The 10,918-nt window shown below is 52.7% G+C and overlaps 1 protein-coding gene across 3 annotated transcripts in view; it reads right to left on the bottom strand.

Annotated features, from left to right (window-relative positions):
• Positions 1-690: 690 nt before the first annotated feature.
• Positions 691-10,918, bottom strand: part of GALNS (galactosamine (N-acetyl)-6-sulfatase) — a 41,899-nt gene continuing 31,671 nt past the window's right edge. For 2 of the 3 annotated variants that reach the window (XM_039558105.1, XM_039558108.1), the window contains 2 exons: positions 6,467-6,584; positions 2,684-3,232 (listed from right to left, as the gene is read on the bottom strand). In XM_039558105.1, the coding sequence (XP_039414039.1) occupies positions 3,146-3,232; positions 6,467-6,584 (205 nt within the window). In that variant the 3' untranslated portion in view covers positions 2,684-3,145. Of the gene's footprint in view, positions 937-2,683; positions 3,233-6,466; positions 6,585-10,918 lie in introns of those variants that run through there. The other variant, XM_039558106.1, reaches the window with a different exon arrangement.

Here is a 10,918-nt window from a genome sequence, read left to right as displayed (position 1 = left end):
GACAAACCCCGTGGCTGCCCAGAGCAGGGTGACTTGTCCCAGCACGCTCCAGGGGCAAAGCAGGATCCTCCAAAGTGCAGCTGTGAACAAGAAAAGGAGGAAGCAGCAGGCAGGGGACAGGGAGGAGGTGTCCAGAGCACTCCCAGTGGGTGTTCACAAGGGCTGGGGACTGAGGAGCGTGGCCAGGCCAGGGCCCAGCTCTGATCCTGGGGGAACTCTTCCTAAGCAGCACAAAACCCCACGAAGTGGTGTTAGCTCACACCGATTTGAGGGCCGACAGGATTTCCAGGGAGCTGCAGCCATGGACTCCCTCCTCTGGTGGGAGTTTTATAGTGAATGCAGGGCTCGAGCAGTTCTGGGTCACAGAATCGGGGAATCAAAGTCGTTAAGGTTGGAAAAGACCTTTGAGATCATGGAGTCCAACCCTCAGCCCAGCACCACCACCATGCTCACCTCAAGTGCTACATCCACATTTTTTCAATGCTTTCAGGGATGGGCATTCCACCAGTGCCCTGTGCCAGTGCTTTTCATCCCCTCCATGAAAAAAAATCCCCTAATATTCAACCTAACCCTCCTCTGGCACAACTCTCCTCCTGTCCCTGTGAGCAGAGCCCGACCCCCCCGGCTGCCCCCTCGTGTCAGGGACTTGTGCAGAGCCACAGGGTCCCCCCCGAGCCTCCTTTGCTCCAGGCTGAGCCCCTTTCCCAGCTCCCTCAGCCACTCCTGGGGCTCCAGAGCCTTCCCAGCTCCATTCCCTTCTCTGGATATGGAGAAGCACTAAAGCAGAGGTGGAGCAGCCCCAGCAAACGGGGAGTTACTGGTTTTATCTGGTCTCCTGTGCTGACAGACCCACAGCTCCTCCCAGTCCTCCCAGTCCTCTCCTCACCTCACCTCCGAGGGAGCGGCTGGCCGGACCTCCCAAGCCTGGAGCTGTGTCTAAACAAGGAGGAATGTTATGGATGAGCTGGAAATGCCATGATATACTTGAAGGACAATTAGGAACATCCTAAGAAATGTGGGCTGTAAACAAATGCCACTTGCAGATGTGCAGGGATCCATGAAGTGCTGGCTGGGAATTCTGAGGGTTGGGAACAGCGAGAGCTGACTCCAGCGCTGTTCTTATCCCAACCTTAGGGGGTTATCCAGCTTCATGAGACACACACCAGGAATTACCGTGGAGGGGATTACAGGTACATAAACCAGGGGAATGGGGAGAATGGGAGTGTTTGGGATTACAGGAGGGTAGGAACAAGCAGCTGAGAGCCCAGAGCAGGCGGGAGCACAGCAACTGGCACAGAAGCAGAGCTCTCAAGCAGCTCCAAGCTTTGCTTGGGAAGGAAGTTGAGCTGTTTCCAGGTACAGAGCTCCTGGATTTTAGGAAAAACAGATTTTCCTAAGGCAGCACAACATCACCCAGAAAGGGCACGTGTACTGTGGGAAACACCGGAGGGGTGGAAGCGGAGCTGTTGGTGGGGCAAATGGAGAATCATGGAATCCTGCAATGGTTTGGGTGGGAAGGGACCTTAAAGCTCATCCAGTGCCACCCCTGCCATGGGCAGGGACACCTTCCACCAGCCCAGGCTGCTCCAAGCCCTGTCCAACCTGGCCTTGGACACTGCCAGGGATCCAGGGGCAGCCACAGCTGCTCTGGGCACCCTGTGCCAGGGCCTCACCTCCCTCACAGGGAACAATTCCTTCTCAATATCCCATCCTAAATTTCCCCTCTTTCAGTTTGAACCCAAACATGCTCAGGGTTCCCTCCAGCTGCTGCCCTGAGAGCCCAGAGGAGCCTGCTTTTGCTCCAGACAGGTTTATTGGAGACAGGGAAGGGTGTGAAACAGGCTCCGAGGCAGAGCAGGAATGTGCCCTGTGGAATTGAGCAAAGGCTCTGTGCTCCCCAGGAACTCTGGCTAAAGGAGAGCTACACCCAGGCTGGGGAAAGTTTGCACAAGGAGAATTCCTCGGAGAGCGTGCGCTGGAAACGGGGTCAGGAGTTAAGGGCTGATGCAAAGGGGCATTTCTGAGCCTGCCCTTGGCTGGGCCCAGAGCACGAGATGGGAACTGTGACTTGGAACAGCTTCAGACCCAGAATCCTGGAAATTAAGGAAAGCTCCGAAATGAACACCTGACCCCCAGCTCCCCACAAACGTCCTGCACTGACAATTAGGCAACAGAATCCTGGAATGGTTTGGGTTGGAAAAGACCTCAAAGCTCATCCGGTGTAACCCCACTTCCACCATCCCAGGCTGCTCCAAGCCCCAGTGTCCAGCCTGGCCTTGGACAGTTCCAGGGATCCAGGGGCAGCCACAGCTGCTCTGGGCACCCTGTGCCAGGGCCTGCCCACCCTCACAGGGGAGGATTCCTTCCCAATATCCCATCCATCCCTGCCCTCTGGCAGCGGGAAGCCATTCCCTGTGTCCTGTCCCTCCAGCCTTTTTCCTCTCCAGCTCTCTTGGAGCCCTTTCAGGCACTGGCAGGGGCTGTAACCCCAGTCCAACACTTACCTGAACAAAATCCTCACCTCTCCTTAAACCATAATCCAGGGAATGTTTGCAGCTACACATGGAAGGAACTCAGGGCGTTCCCCCTGTGTCCAACCCCTCAGCTGTGAACAGGAGGGATGGGATCCTTTGTTTGCACCCAGAACTCACAAATTTAGGGAGAAAGGAAAAACAAGTTGATGTCCAGAGTTCACAATGGAAATCAAACGTTAAAACAACAAGTTACAGGCAAACAAAACACGGGCACTTTGGGCAGGGCTCTCTGGCAGCTCCGAGCTTCCTGACCCATCCCATGGCTCCTGTTGGGGCACCCGAGTGAGCAAGGTTGGGTGGAAGGAGCAGGAGTGATCCATGGCATTTCGGAGCTGATGGCAGAGTCGTGGCTGTGCAGAGAGCTTTTCCAGCTGAAACAATCCTCACTGGAGTTACCATTTAGGGAAGCAACTGGGAGAAGAGAGGAGTGGAGGCTAAACCCTGAGCATGAGGAATATAAACACTGGCCCTTTGGAAGGGCAAGTGATGATATCATGCACACATCACACCCTTCCTGTGTAAACAGGAGTGCCAACAGGAGCAGAAGTGCTTTGGAAACTGGATGTCCAGCTGCCTCGGGCTCTCTGGGTAGTCCTGGAGGGCTGCAGCCATCAGTGAGGCCAAGAGCATTTCTTAGGATCAGACTCTGGCGCTTTCAGGCATTTCCCAAGCTTCTCACAGCCTGGAGGGGACCAATTCTGGTAAAAACAAACAAAAATAGACAGAAAGATGATTCACACCAAGTATCTGCTAAGCTCTCACCCCGACCAGCTCCTTATGATCCTCACAAAGACACTTTTATGTCCTGCTTGAAAAATGAAACTCCTCTTGCAGCCGAAGCCTCTGGGCTCATAAAATTCCCCACTCCAAACACTGCTCAAATAAAAGCTGGAGGGAAGGCTACAAATCCTGTGCAGCAGATGATTCCCTCTTCTGAGATACACCAGTCCTTCCTGGCCTCTCCCGGTTTGCTGGGATGCTGGTGTCCCTCCTTTCTCTCCTGCAGGAGCACAGAGCAACCAGACCAGAAGGCTTTTCCTGGGATTCCAGGAGAGTTCCCATTCTCAGCACTGCAATATCCAGGCACTTTCTCGAGGTAGCCAAAGGCAGCAGAAGGCCAAGGGTGTGAGAGAGATAAGAATGCTGGTATTTTAATGAGCATTGTGAGGGATGAATCCATGAGCAGATGGAGCAGGAAGCATTCCTGAGACACCTCTTCCAGTGCCTGCACACCAAAACTATTTGTTTTCCTTGTTTCCATGTTTCTTGAGCTACCTGAATGTGTGCAACAGGGAAAGGACACCAGCAAGGAGAGCCACAGCCAGCCTCAGCTTCCAGAGGGATTCATGGAGGAAGGAGTTCAGATAAGTGAACATTTTAATTTCATTGAGGTTTTGCCATTTAACATTTGGGATTGTGGTCCTGGGAAGGGCAGGTAACAATTGCCATTCTGCCTTCAGGAATCTTTTGTGTTCATTGTCTGTCCCTCCCTCTCTCAGGGCTGTCCATCCACGGGACATTCCTGCTGTCCCTTACTAAAGGCCTGTTCAACTCTGACCCCTTGCCTTTCACTTTGCTGATCTTCACCCTGCAAGTATTTATGTCTTCTTGGAATTAAATTCCTATGGAAAAGGAAAGCTCAACCCCAGGAAAAAAACCGCTGGAGGAGGTTTGTGTTCCACGGAGCTGACAACAGATGGCAGTGAGACACCAGCTATTCCTGCAGAGGAGCAGCCACAGAGGGAGCTGCGCTGGAGGCACCTCTGCACCGAGGGCTCCGCAGGCCTGCAGAACAATTAATGCTCTTTTCTAAATTCTCTGGTTTAAAATGTGCGGCCGCGGCTGGAAAATTCAGACCACTCTGCAGAAGGAATCGAGAGCCAAAGGAACACATGAAATGCTTGTTCTTTTGAAAAAGCAGAACAATAACTGGTCTGTGCTGCAGTCTCGCAGTCCCAGTCCCGTTGCTGGTCTGTGCTGGGAGCCCTGGGGACACCACCACGTGTGCTGCGAGCCAGGCCAGCCCCGAGCTGCAGGGAACAGCTTCTCCCACACCTCCCCAGCAGAGCCGGAGCTGGGGGAGCTCCCTGGACACTGCTGGAGGGACCCAGCACAGATGGGCTGCAGAACCTCCCCTGCTCCTGTGCCTCCATCAACCCACGGCTGCAGGAGCCCCAGGATGATCCCTCTGTGTCCTGGAATCCTGCAATGCTCTGGGTGGGAAGGGACTTTAAAGCCCTCCAGTGCCACCCCTTCCACTGCCCCAGGCTGCTCCCAGCCCCAATGTCCAGCCTGGCCTTGGGCACTGCCAGGGATCCAGGGGCAGCCACAGCTGCTCTGGGCACCCTGTGCCAGGATCTCACCACCCTCACAGGGAGGAATTTCTCCCCAGTATCCCATCCATCCCTGCCCTCTGGCAGTGGGAAGCCATTCCCTGTGTCCTGTCCCTCCATGGCTTTGGACACTTCCTTGAACACTTCCACACACTTTGATTATGTAAAAGTAAAGACAATTCTTCTCTCTCCCAAATACATCAAACACCCTTATCAAATAAACAGGTGACAGGAGATATTGTCAGTAAACGATCTTTATCTCCCAGCATCCCCCAAAACCAGATTTAGGCCCCAGTCTACCCCAGCAATACAATCACCCTAAAAAGATTTGCTTATCTTCATTTCTGGTCTCAAAGGCAGCAATCTGGTGCCTGACATTTTAGTGTAGTGACCATGGGGTTATCCTGTGAGGGGTGTACACAGATTGGAAAACTCCCAGTGTTTCCTGCTGGGATTGAAACATTCCCCCTGGGATTAGGATCCCCCCAGCCCCCTTTCCGCCTCTGATGGCCTTCAGCTTGTGAAGCAGTTTGGGAAGAAATGCCTTTGCAGTGCAGGGCTCTGGCAGCAGCCAGGCCCTGGGGACAGTGCCTGAATCCCAAAGGTCCCAGAGGAGCAGAGAACAGAGTTTATTAAGGGAAAAGTTGAATAAGGAAAGAGAACAACAAAGAAACAATGGGCCCTCAAATCTTTTTCCTATTTAACATCCAAAAATAAAGAGATGGGACAAAGCTAAGGAAGATCTTTGCCTTGTTACTGAGGGGACACAGCTCCACATTTTGTTCCTTGCTGGTGACAGACCAGAGGCAGCAGGTTCTGACTGATTCAGGAGATTATTTCTGCAGCAGGACGATTTTGCCTGTTACTATTTTGTGTCAGCCCACAGACACATTCCCTCAGACTCCACAACCTCCTGTCAACTGACAGCCTCCCCCAGATTATCCTGTTTCTTTCCCAGGTTCTCAACAAACCAAGCAGTGTTTGACAGGGGAGCCAAACTGTAACTTTCCAATGGAAACATGAAGGAGAAAACAGAACTGAAAATGTTCAATTCAATAAAGACTTTGGAAACTTCCGGCATGGGGGGGAATTGGAGGAGACAGAGCAAGACCAAAGATACACCACTGAAAAAGAGGCACTGTCCCATGGAGGACTCAGAACAAAGAGGGCAGGGTTGGATGGGATATTGGGAAGGAATTCCTCCCTGTGAGGGTGGGGAGGCCCTGGCACAGGGTGCCCAGAGCAGCTGGGGCTGCCCCTGGATCCCTGGCAATGTCCAAGGCCAGGCTGGACATTGGGGCTTGGAGCAGCCTGGGACAGTGGAAGGTGTCCTTGCCCGTGGCAGGGGTGGGACTGGATGGGCTTTAAGGTCCCTTCCCACCCAAACCATTGCAGGATTCCAGGATTCTGTGACTTTTGAGATTTGCAGAAGGGGGTTAGAAAGGAGAAGGATCTGCCCTGCCTCTAAGGAAGGACGCTACCAACAGGTGACCGTGCATCTCTCCTCCATCCCTTCCCAGTGCTGACATTTTATGAAACCTTTACAAAATGTATTTTAATCCAAGGATTCCCCAGTGCATTTGTGCTTTAGGCACTCACCATGACAGCCTGGTCACACACGTTCAGCTGGGGCTGGCCTGGCACCAGGGTGGCCCTGTGCTGCTGCACCAGCCCCGAGATGCGCTCCACGGCCTGCTGGTATTCCTCACTGGCAAAACTGGAACGGGAGAGACACAGGGGTTACTGCTGGGGCTTCACTGTGGTGTCCACATCACCAGGCTGGGCCACAAGACTTTCCCTGGGCCACAAGGAGGGAGGAGATGTGCACACATCCTGCCAGCTGCCCACGGGTCTGTAGGGAAGGAAATCCAGGCTGACAGGGTACAGGTGCTCTGCTTAGGGCAACGAGGATGGCAGTGGCTTGTCCTCCCCAGAAATCACCTGGCTGCCAGCAGATCAGCTTTCCAAACTGCTGCTCCAGGGGCCCCAAAGGTTTCCTCCTCGTGCAGATCTGCTGCGAGCTCATGTGGGTTCCCAAGGGAACCGTGTTAGCAAATAAAAGGGCATTTCTGGGCCGTCCTCAAGCTGTCCTTTAAATGATGATCAAGGGAGACTTCCCAGACACAGGACAAACACTTTCCCAGACGGCTTAGGACAGAAATTTCCCAAGGCAACCCTTCCAGCGTGTCCCACCTGAGGTCACCAGCTCTCCACACTCACCCCCCAATCTTCCAAGAGCTCTCCTGGAACACCTGCCCCAGGCGGAGGCGTTTGTTGTAGGGAAGCGAAGGGAATGTCAATATTTTGTTTTACAAGAGTGTTCTCAGGAAGGGTTTCAAACACAGCCCTGGGCCGGTTAAACTCCACAATCACCAAGGAAATGAACTAAAATTATGCAAACAGAGAGGAGAAGAATAGAAGGGCCTTGTCCAAGACAAGAATACCTCCCCCATTCCACAACATCCCGAGGTTCTGCCCCATCCACATTCTTCCATTACAGCTTGATTATTCCAAGCTGGGACCCATCTGCCATGCCTCAAACATGGTTATAAACTACCAGATCCTGATCCACCCGATTCCTCCAGTAGGTACTTGTTGGAGTGACTCAGGGTGCACTTCACTCACACCTCAAGTATTTCTGAAATGCAGGATTCCTAACAATGATCTCACTTTGTCCATCATGTTAAGAGCCACTTAAAAAAACACCAACAACCCCACAGAGAGCGGCAAATTCCTTCTGAAGATAAAAGAAACAATGCAGCTGGGTCCTGAGCTCCCTCTGCTCCCAGGCCGAGCTGGCCACCAGCCCCACACTCCAGCTAATTTCCTTCTCTGCAAAACAATCACATTTCGAAGGCCAGCAATGTGCCAAGAGTTTCCAGTAAACCCTATAAATATCCCACCTCGGCAGGCAGCCAGGGAGAGGCTGATTGTGGGGCTGGGCCTGAGCTGTGCTGATAGCCGGAAGGGAATGTGGGATGAGGAGCTGGAGCAAACGGAGCTGCTGCTCTCACACCCAGCCGGCTGCAGCCTGGTGGAGAGAGCTGATGGACCACCCTGAAATCCAGAGTATCCTGAGAAGCTCCCCAATTTCATAGAATCCGACAACTCTGGAATGGTTTGGGGCAGAAGGGATGTAAAGTCCATCCCATCCCACCCCTACCATGGGCAGGGACACCTCCCACTGTCCCAGGCTGCTCCAAGCCCCAATGTCCAGCCTGGCCTTGGACACTGCCAGGGATCCAGGGGCAGCCCCAGCTGCTCTGGGCACCCTGTGCCAGGGCCTCCCCACCCTCCCAGGGAACAATTCCTTCCCAATGTCCCATCTGACTCTGCTCCATGGAGGCTGGTTTTCTTTTCATGACCCCATTCCATAGGGGCTGCTTTTCCTGCCTTGGCTCTATGGAGATTCCTGGCTCAGCTAAGCTCAGTTTTTCCTCAGATATTCCTGTTCAGCTCTACAACGTCCCAAAATTCCTCATCCATGGATTTGTGAAGTATTTACTGACTGCACAGGAGTTAAAACTGCCTCCAGCCCTAAGCAAGTGCATTTTGAGACAAAATCTGCATGAGTGCCTCGAATTTGCATGTAAAATGGGGATCATTACCTCATGGTAATCAGTCTGAGTTGTTAAGGCAGCTGGGAACCTCTCCTACCTGGAGTCCCATCCTTTCCTGGAATGCATATGCTGGCCTCGGCTGCAAGGCAAGGTTTGCTACATTCCCTGTTCCAAAAAGAGGTGGAATTATCTGTACAGGTGTCTGGGCACCATTGTCTGCGAGGATGGAGCCCTGGGCGTGCTGCATTTCATATTCCAGTTCAGCAATCCCGGGAAGGAGAGCTGGGAATAGCACTGCAAGAATGAGAGGGTGAGCAGGTGGCGTTGTGAGGAGTTTGCTAAAAGAGATCCCCCAGCGTCCATGAAATTATTCCACGCTCAGAACGAGGGAACAGAGTGGACAAAGTCCAGGGTCATTACACTAATTGACACTTTACCTCCGGGAAGTCCCTGGAGATGCAATCAGGGCTGGATTGGAGCGCGGGGTCCCAGGCACAGGTGTGGGCTGTGCTTCCTTCATTTACGGTAATTGTGCCTTGGCAATCTGCTCCCATCCTCCCCCCACAGCTCCGCTGGAACCTGCTCTGCTGGTTAACCCCAGCGTGCCCTCCCAGCAAACCCAGCCCTGCAGGGAGGAGGGTTTGGCTCACACAGGGTTAAAACTCTGCTTTAATCCTGTGGTCCTTGGGCTTTCACCTTCGGGGCCAATTCTCTGCCATCGTTAAATGCACCCTCAAACAGACCAGCACCCAAACAAATCCAGGAGCGTTTCCAGCAGGATTTCAAGATGTTTTACACCTCATCCTGCTGATGCACAGCGCAGTGTCTGGCCTGGGAGTGATGGGACCGCGGCGTTACTGAGAGGCCTGGAGAAAATGGGAATGATGTATTATAAAAAAATCCTAGAACGGGATTCACAGAAACCTGACAAAGGGCTCTACACCAGGCTGGACAGGGCTTGGAGCAGCCTGGTTTAGTGGAAGGTGTCCCTGCCCATGGCAGGGGGTGGAACAGGATGAGCTTTAAAGGTCCCTTCCAACCCAAACCATTCCAGGATTCCATGGTTCTAGGAATAGCAGCTCTCTGCTTGATATGAAGTTATGGGAAGAGCATGAAACGTGGCTAATGATACTTTACTTCCTTCTCCCCTGGAATTATTTTAATTAAAACCATTATTTTTAATTGTGAAATACACCCAGATTCTGATAATTTGATTTTATCTGTTATCAGTGCTTTGAGGCTTCGCAGCACCGCGGTATCCAAGTCTTGATCTTGTCTTATTATTCAGTCTTCCTCTGTTCCTCTCTTCTATTATCAAGTTTATTCACAATTTCAGGTCTGCACAATGCAGGAGGCAGAGACAGGTTTGGGGCTCTGCTGCTGGAATTACTGCAGAGACTCAGAGGAGCCAAAGGAAAACAAATGAGGAATCAAGGAGTGAACGTGGCCCTGACCCCAAGTCAGCATTTTGGGGCCCAGATGCACCCCTGGAGACATGAGGGGCATGTGGCCACTGAGCCACAGGAAACCTTGGAATCCCCAAATCATTCAGGTTGGAAAAGGCCTCCAGGACCGTGGAGTCCAAGCCGTGATGATCAGCACCCTCCCTGCAGCAAGGAGATTCGATGGTGCTGATCCTCTACCTGCTCACCTATTTTCATGGAAATTTCCCTCCCCAGCGCCCAGAATCCTGCCTTTCTGCTGGACTTCACTGCGGGGAACCACAGCATTGAAACGGCAAAGGGGATAAAGGCAGAGTAGTAAAGGCCTCATCTGTGTGTGAGCAGGTGACAGGAAACAACAGCTATCCACTGATCCTCCTGCTGGCTGCTTCTGTGCTATTCCTGAAGTTCACTTCTCAGTGCTATTCCTGAAGTTTAATTTGCAGTGGTATTTCTGAATCAGAACTTAAGCACTGTGTTCTTCAGGCCACTTTCTTGTGGCTGCAGCACTGCCCGGGCCTGTCTGTGGAGATGATGATGATGACGCCCACTCCAAACTGCATTTTGCATTTCTTGCAGCTGGTTCGTGCAGCTTTTTTCTCCCAATATTCCTTTCCATGCAGCATCACTCCACCCAGAACAGCTGCACGGTTGTGGGCTGGTGAACCCCGAGTCACAGAGACTGGGAAAGGGCAGCCATGGCCCCAGACGTGTTTGTGTCCATTGCCAGTCTCCAGGCTGATGATTCACCTCCACAGGTGGATTTTATTTCCCCCTCTTCCCTCCGAGCTGGCTCTGTACCAGCCACACCTGGCTCACCTGCTTCTTCCCACCTTCCTGCATGCAGCCCTGGCGTGGTTGGTGCTCCATGGAGCCACCTCTGAGGCTCCTTATCCACAGTTTCCACCCTTTTAGTGTCACCTCTCCTGTGGCAGCTGCTAATTCTCCCCTGCAGTGCAGCTGGCACCATTTCCCTCTTTCCAAGATGAGGAGTCAGCATCTCCCCTGGGCTCTTTGTTGTTATTCACATTTTCTCCCCTGTTTTGCAC

This window comes from Corvus cornix, chromosome 11, assembly GCF_000738735.6.
Source record: "Corvus cornix cornix isolate S_Up_H32 chromosome 11, ASM73873v5, whole genome shotgun sequence".
Lineage (NCBI taxonomy): Eukaryota > Metazoa > Chordata > Aves > Passeriformes > Corvidae > Corvus > Corvus cornix.
The sequence above is the reverse complement of the archived record's forward strand: the minus strand, read 5'-3'. Positions and strand labels throughout refer to the sequence as shown.